The sequence below is a fragment of the Lissotriton vulgaris genome, chromosome 8 (assembly GCF_964263255.1).
Source record: "Lissotriton vulgaris chromosome 8, aLisVul1.2, whole genome shotgun sequence".
NCBI classification, from domain to species: Eukaryota; Metazoa; Chordata; class Amphibia; order Caudata; family Salamandridae; genus Lissotriton; species Lissotriton vulgaris.
Window position 1 is genome coordinate 544405182 of NC_141696.1, and position 19679 is coordinate 544424860.

At 49.7% G+C, this 19679-nt stretch overlaps 1 protein-coding gene across 1 annotated transcript in view; it reads right to left on the bottom strand.

The window, feature by feature from the left end:
• The window catches only part of FANCB (FA complementation group B), a 429090-nt gene that overhangs the window by 40009 nt on the left and 369402 nt on the right, over positions 1 to 19679 (bottom strand). The window contains exon 8 of the mRNA XM_086934356.1: positions 12283 to 12526. Within this exon, the coding sequence (XP_086790482.1) occupies positions 12283 to 12526 (244 nt within the window). The remainder of the gene's footprint in view (positions 1 to 12282; positions 12527 to 19679) is intronic.

The window sequence follows — 19679 nt, forward strand, 5'->3', positions numbered from 1 at the left end:
AGTGGGCGAGGTAACGGGGGTGCGTGTGAAACAAAGTCCATGACATCTGCGCCCGCAGTGCAAGAGAAGCCAAAGTGCATGTTAGCCTCAGTTTTTTTTCCCCAAGGCGCTAGAACTTTATTTAATCTCCATCTTTATGCACGAGATGGCTTACTTTTGAAGGAGCATTACGTCCGCTGTAGTACGGTATATTTCCGTCTGTCCCGGGTTTGTCTGACCAGCAGAGACAAGCCATCAAATGCAAACAAGCTCTTGGCATTGCTGTGGGGAGGGGTGGGAGGAGAAATGGGAGACAAGGCCTGGCGGCCGTGAAGTGTGAAGCAGTGGGCCGGGGAGCCCTTTGAAGTGAAGCTAGGGTCGGGAGCGAGGGAAAAGCGCGTGCTTGTGTTCACGTGAACTGTCGGAAATCCGCCGATGGTTTGAGGACTTATTTTGCCCACTAAAATTCTCTCCTATCCATTCCTTGCGGAATGGGATAGGCGAGCCCTAAAAAGGGTTGAATATGGTATCAAATTATTTATATTTGGATTTTTGTGTTACAAAAATAACCAAATGGCAGTGCACAAACACAAGTACCGAATCCCACCGCTGCTACCAATGCGAGAAATCGGGTTACTAGTAAGGGGGGAAGGGGTGAAACCCCCACAAGCAGTAATTACAATTCTTGTCAGGGTGAACTCCAAGAAAAAAAACAAATTAACCTGTGCTTAATAAACAGGTAGCTTGGCACAAAAGCCTAACTTAGAGGCAATGTGCAAAGCATTTATGCAGCACACTAACAGCAATACAGTGAAAACACAACACAAGAAAAATCCTACACCAATATAGAACCATGGATTAAAATGTAATACATTTTTTGACACTAAAACGAGAAAAATTCAGTTAGTACAACCGGAGATATGTAATTTCAAAGGCTTAGGTAAAATAGTGCTTAAAACAACAAACCGCCAATCATGGTTATCTGGTTGGTCCAGACCAGGACAAAGTCACAATTTAGGGCCAACTGCGATGGAGTGCGGGCCGGAAACATGGTCTAATCTAATCTCCCTGAGAAATGTACCTTAAATCCTGGTAGCGGAGTGTTGCCGGGTGCAGTGGTTGTCCCTAAAACCGATGCGAGGTCTGCGTTGAAGATGAGTCAAGTCTGCAGAGCACAGCGGCGGTTCCAATGAGCTGAGAGGGCTGCGATGTGGGCTTCAATGGAGGGTTAGGTGTTTCTGATAAGAAGCTACATGGTCCATGTCTAGGATGCATTGTGCAGTGACGGTTCGAATGAAATGTGCAGGCTACGATGTGAGCTGCGTCACTTCTGATGAGCCACTGCGAAGAGCAGCGTTTGGTTTGCGTAGCGTCTGTTCTGACAAGAGCTAAGCTGGGCTGGTAAAGCAGCTTTATCCCCCTTTCCAAGGGTCCAGGACTGGAGGGGCACCACTTAGGGAGTTAGGACTCACAGCAGGCAGAATCCAGGTGCAGAATTCAAGATGGTTGAAGCTTTTTCTATTCCAGTGGCTCTGATCAAGAGGCTAGCCAACTAGCCCTTAGAGTCACTCTGGTGGTCCTGGGTTCAAGATACAGGCCCAGTCTTTCTCACTCATGCAGCAAAGTAGCAGGACAGCAGAGCATTTCTTTTTGCAAAAGAGCAGGACAGCAGTCCTTCTTCTGAGTATCCCACATCTCCAGAACGGTTTTAGAGAGTTGGGACTGAGGGTCCACTATTTATACCTGTGCCCACTTTGAAGTGGGATAAGTTTCTAGACATCCCTTTGCAGTGGTGCCTGGAATTTCAGCGTCCCTGCACTGGCCCCAGCATAACTGGCAGCACAAAAGACTAGTGTGGGACATGGCTTGGACAGCCAACATGGCGGACGCAGCCTAAACGGTCTCTGCGCATCCACTCCGTAATCCGTCTGTAATCTGCCTAAATCCTGTTTGGAGGAGCATATCAGCGAAGATCTTGACTCCGACACTGCTTGGAGTGTTGTTTCCCAGAGATCGGCTGTTGCTGAGCCTGAGTGGGTGCTCTGCACCTCGACAACACAGAGGGAATGGCGCCGGTCAGAGCATGGTGCTGGTAACCTCAATCTAGGGGCTGGCCCTATCCTTCGTGGTGCTGCAGAGGGGCGCGGGGCCTGGTCATGGCGCCGGCGGCGTCTGGAGCTGGGGGGCCCAGCTGTGAGCGAAAACCCACGGCCGATATCCTAGGGCCACAACGGGCCTGATGGAGGAGGGGTCCGCCCCCTGGAACTGCCTGCCGCCCTGGGAGACTTTCGGTGGGGGTTCCCTGCTGCACCCGTGCCGCGGCGGAGATCCGGCGTCCCCCAGAGAATACCTGGCGAGGACAAAGCATTTATTCAAGGCCGGGGCACCATACTGGGGATTAACGCAGCCCACGCATAGGCCCTACCTACGGAGAGGACGAGGGGACTCAGCGCCTCGGCCAGGCCCCCGCTCTTCTCCCTCGGTTACACATCTGCAAGGGAAGCCAATTGGAGGAGGCAGAGGCCTGAGGTGACGGCGAGGATCTGCCTCCGCTAACTGTAACTGAGGGCACAAGAACGCATGTGTGCAGTGGAGAAATGAAGAGAGAGGGCCGAACCCCTTCATTGACAGTGTGGCCCAGGGTACCCCATCTTCTCTTGTTTTCACGACGAGAGGTGTATCCGGCCCCCGGAGCCTTGGTTGAGATACTGAGACCTGACGTTTGGCACTTTGTCTGGAGTACTGTCGGCGGGCAGTCCGGTGAGCCTGGTCCCTTTACGGGGCCTACTTGGCGGGCGGTCGTGGGCTGCGGAGATGGCTGAGCTAGACTCAGTGCGGCTTGTGGCCCAGGACACGCCTGATTCTGAGGGCCTGCCAGCAGTGTGTCCCCACTGTAAGCCCGACGATACCTCTCAGCATTTCCCGAACTGGGTTGTGCTCCCTTTCGTCAGTATGGGCACCACCTGACATCCGAGTTCCTTGGGGGGCCCGCGCCTACCTTCCCTTGCCTGCAGCCATGTGCAAGGACATACCTGGTGGGGCAAGCTCCATGTAGAGTACCCTTGATCATTATGCCACATCTACAGGGGGTGCCACTGGGGACAACGTGGGGTTTGTAGTGCTGGATAATGCAGCGCTCCTAGTGGCGATCAATGACGGTAGAAGAAACAAACTTGATGTCAAGATCAGCGCGGTGGGGTCTGATGTCTCGTTCTTGCGCCAGAACCTCAAAAAGGCGGTGGGCCACATCACAGAAGCTGAGGTGCGAGTATCGACTGTTGAAGGTTCAGTGACTGCCTTGGAAAAAAAGGTCAATTAGCTAACAGTAGTGTCACAAGAACTGGCCTCCAGGGTGGAAGATGCAGAAGGCAGCCCAAGGCGCAATAACCTGCGCTTTGTGGGTCTACCGGAGGGGTGTGAAGGTTCCTCCATGGCCCACTTTATTACCCAGTGGCTTACTGATCTCATGCCAAAGGAAATGCTATCCTCTTGTTTTGTCGTGGAGAGGGCTCACCGGGCACTGACAAAGAAACCACCCCAGGGGAAAATCCTAGACAGGTGATCGCGAAGTTGCTGAACTATGCAGATTGAGATGCCGTCTTGCAGTTCGCTAGATCACACAAAGATAAACTCCACTATGATTCGAGGCCCATAATGATATTCCCAGACTACACATGCCTGGTCCAACAGCAACGCCAGTCCTTTGTTTCAGCTAAGCATAGATTACGAGACCTTAACATGCAATACATGCTTTTTTACCCAGCCAGGATGCGAGTTATATTTGACTCCAAGTCACATTTCTTTGACACACCGGAGGCTTTCTTCGCCTGGACAGATGAACACACTCACCTCAGGCTGCATATGCCACCGCCGCAGGAATCACAGACTCCTCCTGGGGCTCGCAACGGAACAGACCCCGAAGTACAAAATCAAAGAGACGTCACAGATCCAGTTCAGGCAGGCGCTCCTCCAGTCCAGAACGTACATCCTGAACTACCCGGACAGACATTATTTTTTTGCAGATCATCTTAGCCAGGGAATGTGTTTTATTGTGACTATCCTGTTCTTCACAGAGACAATTTCCTTGTTTTTATACCTGCAAACTCATTATCTAAATCCCAATGCTTTACTCACAGTGATCTCACAGATACAGGATGATGGCACAGAAGGGAAAAGCCCCTCTTGGGGACCTTATTGTGGTTTCTTGGAATGTCAGGGGTCTACTTAATAAAATTATACGGGGCGTGGTCCTACGCCAGGCCAAGAGATAGGAGGCCGATATTCTACTTTTACAAGAGATTCACCTTCTTGGCACCAGAACCCTTTGCCTGGCCAGATGTGGGTACCACACTATATACCAGGCAGGATTCACGAGGGGGTCATGGGGGCCTCCATTCTGATACCCCGAAGAGTCCCTTTCGTGTACACAAAACACTTGGCGGATCCAAGGGGCCGATACGTCATAGTCAAGGGTACGCTATATGTAAATGTAAATGTAGTAGTATTTGTATAGCGCACCGAATCGACCCCCGAAGGGGTATCTCAGGCGCTTGTACGCATACCGCTGTGGAACCCTTCCTGGCTTTTCCCTGTTAAGTGCCCACTCCTGGGCACCCCCAAGGTAAAGCCAGGCATCCTCGCATTGTCGGGCCGTTGTGGAGATTAAGCAAGCTATTGCCCAGAGTTGCAGAGTGGGACCCATGATTAGAATAAGCTCCGAGGCGAGAATTATCAGGTCCGCGGAAATTGAGCCCAAGACCCGCCGAGGCGGGAATTGAACCCTGGTCCCGGGCTAGACCTCTGCATCAGGGTCTGCCGCTCTCACCATTGAGCCACACTTCTCCACATATGGAGAGCATGTCACCATAGGTAGTATTTATGCTCCTCCCTCTGGGGACTGCCTTTGTCAACAGGATCTCCAGGCTAAGGGGGGAACTTCCGGAGGGCCTGACCCTCCTGGGTGGTGACTTGCACGATACCATGGCCCCTTTAGACAGACAGCATAACTCAGACCACCACCCACTAGCGGGTCTTTCCAAACTGAATTTCCTAGCCTCTACCTTAGGCTAAAAAGAGAACAAGGGAAACCCTACTCACAGCGGAACCAGGGTAATGCGTTTATCCAGAAAACAATCGTTCCTGTGGCATATTACTTATATGATACTTAGTAAAACTAACAAGCTCAATAGCAATTCAATCATTAGAGGGAGGGTGGCAAAAAGAAAGAAACGCAGTTGTTCCAGAATGTAACTGAATTGTAATACAAAAGTCTAAGGACTCGGACTTGTAAACAACATACTCGAGTCCTTCCTCTACCGCGACTACGCACGCATGTCACGTATCACGTTATAACCGTGATGACGTGAGACCGCGGAACACAAACTTCGTATCAAACAAACGATCGGAAGCAGCGATTGAGCTGGATCGCGAAAGCGCACAGGTATGAAGGTGGTCGCAACCTTAAACAGTGACCTTTTAGCACATTTTACAATCTGATTACTTTACTGAGACAGCGTTTTTTACTACAGGCAATTCCTGAATACCCTGCGCACTGACGGCATTGACCGCCATAATTCAAATAGGACTCTGTACCAGTTGTCATACACAGTGGTAAGTCGAAAGGCTGGACTAGTCCTACTTTGCCCTTGTGCAATTTACATCTCCTTATGTGTGGCTAACCCCTTGCCTCTCTTTGTTTACTTCTCGACAGTGCCCGGCTGGGTTCACTGTAAGTAAATTTACTTTACTTTGTCACGCATGGGTTACATTCTGGAATACACCCCATTGCAAGGTAATTTTTCATTCTCTTCCCGTGAATACATAATATTCATGGCGACTACACATAGAATTACAAGTTTCCTTCTTTTGTAAATAGTCACAGCTAAAACTTGTATAGCTCACTCAATTGTACACGTTTTTATTTCGCTCACAATATCACTTGGGACACATTGCACTTTGTACATCATATGTATGTCGCAGTTAAATTGCAGTACTATCTGTTTTGTTTGAAATCTAAAAAAAAGTTTTAAACTGGTACAACTGTGTTTCTTTCTTTTTGCCACCCTCCCTCTAATGATTGAATTGCTATTGAGCTTGTTGTATTTACTAAGTATCATATAAGTAATATGCCACAGGAACCATTGTTTTCTACCTTAGGCTAGGCAGACATCTGGTGTGAGTATCACCCTAACGAACAAAGTTACACCTTTATGTCCACGGTGCATGGTTCGCAGTCCTGACTAAACCACTTTTCTACACCTCAGACATACATTCATATGTTTTCACAAGTATCTCACCTCTCCAGAGGGCTTTCGGATCACTCCCCAGTTACTCTCAAGCTTCATACCTGTTACCGCTGACCCCCTTCAGGTGGCGGATGTCCTTGTGGCACCTTCGAAACCCAGTCTATCAGGACATGCTAACCAAAGTAGTATCTGAATATCTAGACTCTAATGTAGATTCAGCTCCATCCAAGGGTATCCTCTGTGAAGCCCTAAAGCCCACAATCCGTGGGGCAGAAATTAGCTATCATTCCAAAGAGAAACGCGCGCGACTAGGGGAGCTGGCGGACCTAGAGTCACGCCAAGTAACCCTGGCGACGCAATTTAATCTGTACCTCAGCCCCTCTCTCCAACGCAACTTGATGCAGATGCAACAAACTATACAGCAATATCTAATGGGCAAAGCAAAAGAGATCTGGGAGGCATTGCAGCACCGGATATATCAATGGGGAGACAAATCGAGTCAAATGCTTCACAGACTATGCCAGGTAGACAAATCCCCGGCTGCTGTCCCTACCCTGCGTGAAGCCAATGGGGTCCTGTGTTTGACTCCAGAATTGGTGGCTCAAGAATTTGCGCAGCATTCATCCGCACTATACTAGCGTCGTGAGCAGCTCTCAGAGGCTCAGATAGCGGAGTTAGGGATATCCACCTCGAAGGCTCACAGACCACATGCGAGACCAACTAGAGGCCCCCAGTACAATAGAAAAACCTTGCTTGCCATGTGTCCAGGGCGGGCCCCCGAACCAAATGGATTGCCCATAGAGTTCCTGAGGCCAAACATGCAGACATTGGGCCACATTTGCTGGCAGCAATACAGGATGCAGAACAGAGTCTACAACCCCGGGATTGGCGTCACGCGGAGATTGTCTTATTCCTCAAACTGGGTCGCCCTCCGGAGGAGCCCTCATCATACCGTCCCATCTCTCTTTATTAACTTTGAGCCCAAACTTTTAGGGAAGGTCCTGGCAGATCGCCTACGGACTTGCGTATCGGACTTAATACACCCAGACCAATCTGGCTTTATGCCTCACCGGGCCACCCGTCATAACATCCGAAGGGTGCACAATGCCATGGCAATGGCCCCAGAGCTGGGGCGCCCAGCCACTATACTATTAGCTGACATTGACAAAGCATTTGATTCTCTTAGTTGGGTCTACCTCTTCCAAATACTCGAAGTGGTTAATTTTGGCCCACGGTTTATAGCATATGTCCGTTTGCTCTACATTAATCTAACAGCCTCGGTTCGCATAGCAGGACATCGCTTAGACCCCTTCCCTATCTATAGGGGTACAAGGCAGGGTTGCCCCCTGTCCCTGCTGTTATTTGCCTTAGCGGTGGAACCCTTGGCAGCATGGGTTTGGGGTGACCCGGTACTCCGTGGATTTGAATGGTTTCAGTCGAGGTCCGATCGCATTGCGCTATATGCAGATAACGTCCTTTTCTTTTTGACTGAGCCGTGGTTCTCTGGTCCACGTCTCCTACAAATATTCAGAGTGTTTGGGGAAACTAAGAGTCTTCATACTCACTCTGCTAAATCTGTGTTTTTTCCAGTATGTGAAGACCAGGGGCGGGGCACCTGGGCGACGCAGGTTTCACACGAGACTGGGGTTTTTAAATATCTGGACATCTTTATGTCAAATTGTCCGTAGATATCATGGGCACACAATATTAACCTGCTACTTACGAGTCTAAGCAATGAAACAACAATATTGTCTCCCTTCCACTCTCATTATATGGGCGCTCCTCAATTTTTAAGATGGTCTCCCTGCTTCGAATTCTCTATTGATTACAAAATTTTACTTACAACATACCACGATCCTGGTTTGAACAAATCAATGCCATACAGAATACATTTCTGTGGAATGGAGGGGCGATCCGGGTGGTGCTATACACAGGCGCACAATCCACGTAATGTGGGGGTATTGCAGCAGCAGATATATACTCATACTATGTTGCCTCTCACCTGCTAATAATAAATGAATGGTGGTATAATTCCCCAGCCGACCCGGCTTTTGCGCTAGAGCATGTGACAATGGAGGGAGTTCCCCTTCTCCAGCTCCTGTATAGCTTCAGGAACCTAGATATATTACCCCCAGCAAGCAGAACTGTAATTCAGCTCTGGCGGTACACGGTGAAGCAGTTGGGGTGGCGCGGTAGCTTGACCCAAGCAACTCCTCTGTGGCATGCCACATATCTACACCCGGTGACGGCCCTGAGGGGGTTCCGTAAGTGGGACTTGGTGGGGATATACACTCTTGGAGATGTAATGCAGGGCACCACCGTGAAATCCTTTCAAGGGCTACAAGAGGAATTTCAACTACATAGGATACACTTTTATAAATATCTCCAATTACGCCATGCTTTGGGCCCCCTGATTCATGCTCTAGAGACCCAAACTGAATTCCATCCTCTTGAGGAACGCCTACTGATGGGGGACCTGGGGTCAAATAAAATCTGGCAAATATATCAAACATTGACGACACATATACAAACAACACTCAACAGGACTAATGGAGCATGGCAAGATGACATTCCTGACTTGACGGACGATGACTGGGACGAAGCCATAGCCAGCCCTCGGGGCGCTGCTGTGTACACACGCTACCGCCTCATACAATTTAAGTATACACACCGCGCATACTACACACAATCCCGACTCTGGAAAATGGGAGTTATCCAGTCTCCTATCTGCCTAAGATGTGAGAGGGAGGGAGGGACATTTTTACACACAGTCTGGAGTTGTACTGCGCTGCAGCCATGGGAACTTCCATTAGATCCAAGACTTTTTCTACTGCACAGCACCGACAAGATAGGGGGCAACAGGCACAAACAGCATTTGCTCTTTTTGGCCCTTACCATTGCCAAACGCGATTTTGCCCAGCTGTGGAAGGGGACATCTCCTCTGACCATAGGCAAATGGAAAGCTGGTGACCATAGGTAAATGGAAAGCTGAACTGGACAGGTGTGTGGGTGCGGAGATTGCCCTGTTTCAGGCCAGCGGCTGCCCCCAGAAACATAGAATAATATGGACCCGCTGGGCGACGTACCGTGGGATAGACCTTCCACCCCTCCCATCTTTAGACCCCTGATAGGAATCACCATTCTTACAAATGACTACTGAACTAATCGTTCCATACTATGTAATAGTCTGTCTTTGTACGAATGTAACCATTATACAATAAGTGGGATCTAGAACAGTCTGCACTATGTTCATGTTGTTCAACCTGCAAGTTTCGCAGGAATAGCAATTGTTTAAATGCAATGGTAATCCTGACTAATATTATTTTGTACAGGTATTTGTAGGGCTATGGCCCAGATTGCATCAGAAAAAACAAATAAAATGTGTTATAAAAAAAAGACTAGTGCAAAATATTTTGTGGCAATGCGGAAGCAGAATCTTTGTGATGTGAAAGTGTGGTAGGTGACAGCTCTGCACCCCTAACAAGTCAGATATGGCCCATCCTGCCAACACATATTTGCACTTTGTCTCACTGTCTGGGAGTAGACAAACATCAACTTCCAGCTACACCTAGTCATGTGACCCAGAATAAAGTCTGCGGGCACCAAATAGTTAAGACAAGAAAATGTCAACTTTCTAATATTTACATTTTAGAATTGTGACTTAAAATCCGACTTTACCATGAAAGAGAGCTTCAATTACAATTCCTCAGGTGCCAAACATGACTTTCCTACTTGTTCTTAGTCAAAACTTATCACTTAGTCAATCTATTAGGGTAATCCAATGATATCCTATGAGAGAGGTAGACGTTGCAATAGTGAAAAACTATTTTTACAGGTTTTCCTTACCAGCACATGTATCACTTAACTGTACATGTCCCATTGTTTAAATACAAAGCACCCTCCCCTATGGGCTGTTTATGGACTACCAAGAGGTGAATTTTGTGCATTTAAAAGGAGGGTTTAGGACTGGCAAAAAGTTTATTTGGTGGGGACGAAAGGGCAGTTTAAAACTGCACACGCAGGTTGCAACGTCAGGCCTGAGGTATGGTTAAAGGGCTACTTAAGTAGTTATCACAATATGTTCTGCAGGCCCACTAGTAGCTTTTCATTTACAGACCTTGGGTGCATGTAGTACCACTTTACTAGGGACTTACAAGTAAACTAGATGAGCCAATTGGGTGGTCCTAAGGCCAAAGACAAAAATCCAGCAAAAACAAAAGGAGTAAGGCAAAACAAAAAAACTTCTGGTTGGGGAATACCTAAAGCTGACAGGTTTAACAGCTGGCACTTATCCCCAGAAGCCTCAAGGACAAATCCTTTTTCATCATCTTTAACACTTACACACGTCCCCTAGAGCCCTCATTGCTGACAACAGAACAGAATAAAAATCCACAGTGGTCAGATGACAAACAACTATCATAGGCATGTGTGCTTTATCCTCATTCAAGTCTGAAAGCAGTGTGCCTAGCTCGAAAATGAAATTGACAAAAAAATTTAAATTGCATCATCAGGAATGTCTCTTTGGCGTGAAGCTGGGCATATTCACTTCTCGCCTCACTAAGTATGTCAAATAACTCTGCTATACCATTGGCAAAAATCTCTCTATATCGGTAAGAAAAACCGTGACAGCCTGGCATCAACTCTGGCATCTATGAAAATTAAACATCAACAAGCCAGAATCAGATTTCAGAACGATGTCATATCTTGCTTCAATTATTGCAACATAATTTATACTGGCCTCCAAAATAGCTTTCATTGCCAAGCCACAAAGGCTACAAACCCAGTCTGCCAGGATGTAGCTTAAATCAAGTAAGCACGACCATCTTAAACCACCTCTGAAAGTTCTCTACTTGCTACGAGTAGAACTGAGGAACACATTTATGGTCTGCTGCATCATACACAAAGCATTTTGGGGAAAAGTGATAAAAACTTAGTTCCAAGACTACAGAAGAACTAATTTTCAATAATCTGCTGCTACTGCTATCCAACAGTGCACATTCAAGTTGGTGAAACAATGAGACATATCAATGGGAGTACAAGTCCCCAAACTGTGGCATGTCCTTGACCCTTCTTTACCAGCGGAACCAAACCATTTGCGCTTCCGGAAATGCCTGAAACCCGAACTATTAAGACTTGTTAATTAACTGACATTGGGGGCCACAAGCTTGTTTCTTCCATTTATTATTGTTTTTCTTCCTGGCCTGTCTTTTTCCACAGCTGCACTCTGAAGTAACCAGCAGGCGACAAGACCCACATTGCAAAACTCCTAAATAAATAAATACTGTCACTTGAAAACAATTACTTGTTCCACCTGCCTCCAGACTAAGCTGTAGAGATGAAATACTACATTGCAAAGCAAAGTTTTTACATCAATTAATCTCCAAGCCAGTAATAAAGAAGTGTAGCTAAGCTGATGCTGAAGGTAATATTTCAACTGATGAATTTAAAAGAGCAAGAAATATACCAGCCAATTTGGTGACAATGCACCCCGCTCCCCCAAACGTCTGACTTAAAGACTGCTCAGTTGGCTTTGAATTGAATTTTATAGAACGGTACCCGATTCCCAATACTTTGGAGAATGTAAAGGAGAGGAAAATAAGGGACTATTGAATAGATGCATAGTTGAAATTAATGTTTTGAGAAACCGGTGTAGCTAGTGAGTGACAAATAAGGAGCAAACTTGCCTAAAGTACCGATGATTAAGACCTGGATTATTGTTTAGAAACGTGTAACATGATCCACACAAAATACCCACAACATGAAGCAAATTATTGGCTGAACGTTTTGGCTTTCAAAGGGGAAAGTTTGATGCCAACAGAAAACCAGCAAACTGATGACGTTCCTTTATGTCCAATATTGCCATCTAGCTAAATTAGGAAAAGTCTGGCCATGCCTTCCCAAAAATAAAACAAATAATAAAGTTTCTTCTCATTTTCTTATAAAAGAATCACATTCAACCTATGAATGTAAATTTCTGAAAGTATTTTACTTGACAGGATTTTACCATTCATTAGGAGCATCATTTAACTCCCGAAATAGTTTTTCATCTATTGTTTACCTGCAAAATACAACGAGAATTCCTTCACATAGTCCTTCGAGCGTCCATTTAATCAGCACATCCTCAGAATTGCCCGTTCCTTTGTAAAGCAGATAGTCCGAGTAATGCTCGATTGGCTGGCACTTCATGTTCCTCAGTAGCCAGGTGTTCAGTGGAGAAAGAGTACAAGCAGGCGAATGGATTTTAAAAGTAAATTTGTGGAAAGCAGCCAGAAAGGCAAACAAATCTTCACCTCTGTTAGCAGCTGGAAAACAAATGGACCACTGTTAATACAAATTAAACCTAGTAGAGGCTTAAACATACACGAAGCCAAGCGCAGAAAAGGAACTTGGCTCAGCATTTCAAATAATAGAACCAATTACAAAGACAATATTGTTGACGTGTATAGTGAAGACATTCTCTAATGCATCTCACAGAACAGGCGTGTGCAAACACACACAAAGAAAGCATGAGCACCACAATCCTTGTTAAACAATACTCTGCGCCGGCTGTTTGCCCTGCTGGACTGGGCGAGGCGGAGAAGCCCTGGGTTGCCTCCTTGGATACCGAGAAGGCTTTTGACACTTTGAGCTGGGCTTACCTGTCTGACGATGGCGGCGAGGGGGGCCATGTAGATGTTGAACAGCGTCGGGCTGAGTGATGATCCTTTGGGTACTCCGCAGCTGATGTCAGTGGGTTCGGAGAGGAAGGGGGGAGTCTGATCATTTGGGTTCTGCCGGAGAGGAATGATTAGACCCAGTCTAGGGCAGTTCCCTGTATCCCTGTATCGCTCCCCGGAAAATCTATGCTCCTGCCTTAAAGAAATCTCCAGCTGGATGAGCAAATCTCTCCTTAAACTAAACAGAGACAAATCAGAGATTCTGGTGCTGGGCAATCAATCTAAATTCTCCCCCAACCCCATGTGGCCAACCTGTATGGGGCCAGCCCCCTCTCCAAAAAAAGAAATAAAAAGCCTGGGTGTCTGGTTGACCAGAACCTCACCTTTCAAACTCAAGCTAGGAAAACCGCAGGAGTTTGCTTCGGCCTACTACGCACTACACGGAAATTCCTCCCCCTATTACTCCCCCATTCCAGAAAACTCCTCATTCAGGGTCTCATTCTCTCCAGACTGGATGACGGGAATGCCCTCTATCTAGGCGCCCTGAAAACAGTCATAAACAAACTCCAACTTGTCCAGAATTCGGCAGCCAGACTGCTAACGAGCACAAAAAAATCGATGGTCTGCCAAACCTGCCTTAAGCTCCCTCCACTGGCTCCCAATCCAGGAAAGAGTTAACTTCAAATCCCTTTGCATAACATATAAAATCCTCCAGGGCAAGGGCCCTCCTATGCTAAGAGGCCTGATCAAACCATACAAAGCCAACAGAATGCTACGATCTGACCACCTTTTCCTGGCAAACACTCCCAGAATTAAGAAGGCACGGTCAGGGGGACGCCTCTTTTCTTACAATTCTTCCAAGCTCTGGAACTCCCTCTCCCTCAACATACATAGGGAAACCAACCTATTAGCGAGGGGTGCTGTCTTCTAATGGCTCGCTGAAATTGTCATAGAAGGCCTTGATCTTCAGGTGGAAGTAGGCGCTGAGCTTCTGAGAGGGAATCAGGTGCGACTGCGGCACGTTGATGGAGAACCACAGGAAATGCAGGAGGTCGGCCGTAGTCTGGAGGTGGGAGACGACTGCCTGGGGCGAGCCCGCCTTTAACAACCAGTTGTCGAGATAGGGGAAGACTGACACCCCTGATGTGCGCAGATGAGCTGCGCCTATAGCCATCACTTTCGTGAACACCCGAGGGCTGCCGTAGGGAGCTCGAGGCGGAGAGCCTCGGCTGTCCTACGCAACACCACAGAATATGTACCACCTTCCTCCAAAGCCACAGTAGAAGGAGACAGTGTGCCAGGTTCTGGAGTAAAATCCAGGTCACCTGCATCTTCCAGCCAGGTCCTCCTTCCAGGACCTCCAAATGCTCTTCCCAGTCTGGGTCTAACGTGCAATGGGCTGTGGGGTGGTCCTCAGACCCCTCCCAGTCTTCCCCGTCCTCCACAACCTGCCGGGCAGGCAGAAAAGAAGGAGGTGGATGGAGAGAGGGATAGAAATTCCCCATCAACGTCAGAATCTGCGTAGATCGACACCGGTCCGGCACCGTCTCCACGTCGGGGTGGAAGCCGGAGACGGCGTTGGCGATGGCTGTCTTACAAGGCCAACCAGCATCGAGCGGGATCCATGGGGGTCTCTCGGCGTTTAGGCCGGAGCCGACGACGAAGAAGAGCGAGGACCCCAAGTCGGACTCGCGGGGCCCGAAGGCGTGCTGCGGGTCCTGACGGCCCAAATAAGCATGCCATGGCTGACAGAAATTCTGTAGCTGGGCCAGAGTCGCCGATGGACTCGGAAAGGGCGGGTAGGCCATCGGCAACTGCGTAGGCTCCACCGAAGCCGCGGGGGTGGCACCGGCCGCACCCTCAGCTGTGTCGCGCGACAGGCTAGGGAAAGGCAAAGAGCGGCGGCGCTTCTTCGACTTCTTGTGGTTGACCTTACCTGACTCAGAGTGAGAAGACTTCGTTGAACGATGGTGGAGATGGCTCCGCGACCGGTCTCTCAACCTCCCATGGGACAGGGACTTCGAATGGCGCAGAGCCGACTCCCTGGCCTAGAGCAACTTTTGGGACCGATCCCACAAAGTTTTCAGAGCCATGGCCCGGCACTCGGGCATGACTTGGAGTCGTGGTCGAGCACTAGGCAGTAAAGACACTAACGAACCATCACCGACATCATGCCGGGACAAACCGCGCAAGACTTAAAGCACAAGTTACTACTTGTGTAATAATATATCTGTAAGAGACATTAGTTAGTGACAGATTCCTTACCTTAGAATATCCCTAGGTGTCAGACTGGATCCGGAAAGTTTTGCTTAGCAGTACCCCTGCACGTCAGTAGGTGGCGACCTGCGGCTCCGCGTCCATCACCGAGATGTTGTCACAGAGAGTACTTAGGCACCAGCCATGCGTGCTGACGTCCGTTCTGTACACAACTTTCCGCACCAGGAACGCAGAGTCATGCACGGTACTGACCATTGGTGCATAAAACTAGGGCCCTAAAAGGGATGACCTTAACCCTAGTAATCAGTTCGCAGAACGGGAAGGATGGGTGGGGCAGTAAGGAATCTGTCACTAACTAATGTCTCTTACAGATATATCGTTACACATGTAGTAACTTGTGCATCTGAAAGAGACACGTTAGTGACGGATTCCTTACCTTAGAATAGATACCCCAACAATACCAACCCCGGAGGTGGCTCTGCGAACAAAATTACACCAAAAAGTCACGGAGCACAGAACGGCCAAAGAAGCTGTCCCTCCGGACTTGACTGTCAAGGCAGTAGTGCTTGGTAAACGTGTACAGCTAGCCCCAAGTAGCTGCCTGACAAATGTCCTGCAAGGCAACGCCACGTCCCAAGGCAGTAGTGGCTGCAGTTGCCCTGGTGGAATGGGCACAAAGCTCCACAGGAGGCTCCTTCTTAGCCAACGAGTAACAGGCCTTGATGCAGAGAACGACCCATCGAGAGATGGTCTATTTGTGCATGGCCCGACCTTTTTTGGCGCCGCGTGGCCAACAAAGAGGTGGTCATCCACCCTTAACTATTGTAGGCGACTCAGGTAGAAGGAGAGCGCATGTTTTAGGTCCAGACGGTGGAGGCTCTCTTCCTCTTCGGAAGGATGCGGAGGCAGAAAGAAGGTAGACAAAGTGATGGTCTGCCCGATGTGGAAGGGCGTGATAACCTTTGGCAAGAAAGAAGGACGGGTCCTCAGAACAACCTAGTCTGGATGAATAGAGAGGAAAGGAGGTTTAGAAGAAAGAGCCTGGAGCTCACTCATTCTTCTGGCAGAGGTGATTGCTACCAGGAAAGCCGTTTTTAAAGTGAGAAGACCTAAGGGGCAGTTATGAAGGGGCTCAAAGGGAGCGCACATCAGAAAGTTCAAGACAAGATTCAAGTCCCACTGAGGCATTATGAAAGGCATGGGTGGAAATGTATGTGTAATGCCTTTGAGAAAATGGTTAACAACCGGGGCCTTAAATAGAGAAGGCTAATCTGGAAGCCGTAGAAAGGCGGAGAAGGCCTAAAGATAACCTTTGATAGTGCCCAGAGCAGAGCCCTGCTGGTCCAAAGATAGGAGGAACAGAAGGACCTCAGAAAGAGGAGCAGAAATGAGATCCACAGCCTTCGCTGTGCACCATGCCACAAATTTGTTCCACCTGCAGGCGCATACCGTTTTGGTAGAGGGACGCCTGGCTGCCAGAATGACATCACAGACTTCGGGAGGAAGATCAAAAGGTGTCAACTGTCGCCGTTCAATCTCCACGCATGGAGATGGAGGCTGGACAGGTTCGGGTGAGAACCGTCCCCTGCCGCTGCGACAGAAGATCCTCCCGAAGAGGTAGGCGGATCAGGGGGTCGACGCTCATACTGAGTAGCTTGGGATACCATACTCTTCGAGCCCAGTCCAGAGCCAAAGAATGACTTGGGCCCAGTCGCGCCTGATCTTCTTCAGCACTCTGGGCAGAAGTGGTATAGGCGGAAAGGCGCAAAACAGACCGCAACTCCATTCGCAACGAAAAGCGACTCCGAGCAAGTGCTGCCTTGGAAATTCCAATGCGCAGAACTGATGACATTGCGCGTTCTCTTTGGTGGCGAACAGATCTAACTAAGGCTCTCCCCACGACAGAAAGAGACCTTGCGCCACGTCCGAGTGCAGACGCCATTCGTGAATCATCAAGCACCGGCATCTGAGTTTGTCCGCACTGGCGTGTAAAGAACCTGCCAGAAGGTGAACCACCAAGGTGATGCTGTGATGTTTCAGCCATGTCCAGAGGCGCAGAGCCTCCTGACACAGGGTCCAGGACCCCACCCCGCCCTGTTTGTTGCAATACCAAATGGCGGTGGTGGTGTCCGTGAACACCTGCACACACTTCCCCGGACAAAGGGAAGGAATGCCTTCTGTGCAAGTCAGATCGCCTGCAGCTCCAGGATGTTGATATGGAGCCGGGACTCCGCCGGAGACCAGAGCCTCTGATCTCTGCCTCCGCCAAGTGCTCTCTCCATCCCAGGACGGAACGCATCTGTCACTACTGTGTGCTCCGGTTGGGGAAGGGAGAGGGACCTGCCATTGACCCAATTGCGATTTGTGAGCCACCACTGCAATTGTCGTGCAGCGCTCTCTGAGATCTGAACATGATCAGAGAGGTTGCCCTGATGCTGCGCCCACTGGAACTACAGGTCCCACTGCAGAGCCCGCATATGCCATTTGGCATGTGTCACCAGCAGGATGCAGGAGGCCATCCGGCCCAGAAGCCGGAGGGTCAACCTGACCAAAACCCTCGATAGAGGCTGAAAGATCGGAATCATAGCCTGAATATCCCAGACTCGCTGCTCGGGAGGTTAAACCTGAAACAGCGTTGAATCCAGAACCGCACCGATGAAAGGGAGCTTCTGAGAGGGACTCAGGTGCAACTTCGGCACGTTGATGGAGAACCCCAGCAAATGCAGGAGGTCGGCCATAGTCTGGAGATGGTTAACGACTGCTTGGGGCGAGCCTGCCTTCAACAGCCAGTCGTCGAGGTAGGGGAAGACTGACACCCCCGACCTGCGCAGATGAGCAGCGACCACCGGCATCACCTTCGTGAACACCCGAGGGGCACTGGTGAGGCCGAAGGGGAGCAGGGCAAACTGAAAATGCTCTTTGCCTACCGTGAACGGCAGGCAACGCCAGTGGGCCGGCAGGACGGGAATGTGAAAATAAGCGTCCTGCAAGTCCAACGCTACCATCCAGTCTCCAGGGTCGAGGTTAGCCAGGACCTGAGCTAGGGTCAGCATTTAGAATTTCTCCTTCCAGAGGAAGCGGTTGACGTCTCAGAGGTCCAAGATGGGGCGCAGACCCCCCTTGTCCTACTTGGAGACCAGAAAGTAGTGGGAGTAACAACCACTCCCTACTTCCTGACAGGGAACGCACTTGATGGCCCCTTGGCCAGGAGGGCCGTGACTTCCTGTCGGAGAAGAGCCAAATGATCCCCCGACATGTGGTGGCACAGAGGTGGCATGGCTGGAGGGGAGGACTGAAAGGGAAGGGAGTAACCTTGGCAGATTATCTGCAGCACCCATTTGTCCGATGTATTGTCACGCCAGTGGTGGATGTGGTGGCTACCCTGCCTTCCACTGGCGTGGGGTGCTCCCTGAAGCTCGGATTAGGAAGGATTAGAGGTGGAATCAGCAGGGGTAGAGGTGGACTGACCCGCACGCTGGTTCCCAGACCCACCCCTGTGGAAGCCACGGCTGCGCTGGGGCTGGGTCTGCACAGGCTTGTTGGAGGAGCGTGCCTGGGTGCCTCTGACCTGGCCACGGAAGGAATGAAACCCAGGAGAGGCAGGGTTCTTTGTAGAAAGACCCAAGGACTTGGCTGTGGCCCGTAAGTCCTTAAAGCTCTCCATTGTACTGTCGGCCTTATCGCCAAAGAGGCGGGAGCCATCAAAGGGCATGTCCATGAGCAAGCCCTGGACATCGGGAGAGAACCCAGCGAACGCAACCAATTGTGGCACCGTAACGCCACAGTCATGGAAATCACCCTGCCAAACGAATCAGCGGTGTCCAAACCACACCTGATGGCAAACTTAACCGCATCCTTACCTTCAGCAACCGCTCGGGAAAGGACAGCCTCGACCTCCTCAGAACACTGAGGCAAGACCTAAGAAACGGAATCCCACACTGCATGGGAGTAACGGCCCAAGAAGCAGGCAGTGCTAACAGACTGCAGCCCTAAGCTGGCCGAGGAGAACAACCTCTTACCAAATTGTTCCAGCCTCTTAGAGTCCTTATCCGGCAGAGCCGTGGGAAAGGCGCTCTGTAACGTCAAGGCCTGAATGACCAGGCTCTCAGGCATAGGGTGAGTGGTCAGGAAGGCGGGATCACCCGGTGCCGGGCGGGGACGCCTGGCGATGTTTTTATCTACCAGCCTCCCCGTGGCCGGCCGCAACCAAGTGCCCAAGACGACTTTGGTAAGGGCCTCATTGAAAGGGAGCAGCTACTCTGACCACGTGGACGCCGTCTGGAGCACCTCTGTAAGGAGGTTGGTTTTGAGGGCCACTGTAGGGAGGTCGAGATTGAGAGCCTCCGCAGCTCGATGTAGCACCACGGTGTAGGAAGCACCCGCCTCCATAGTAGGCAGAGGAGAGGCAAACCCCGGGTCGTAAGAAACATCGAGTTAGCCCGTGTCTTCCCGGTCGTACACCCAATCTTGTTCTGAGTCACATTACCGGGCAAGAAGGTCCTCGGACACGTCCCAGTCATCGTCCGCCTCTGGCGTAAAGGGAGCCGGTCGGGCAGCAGAACCGGAGCCGTTCCCAATTCGG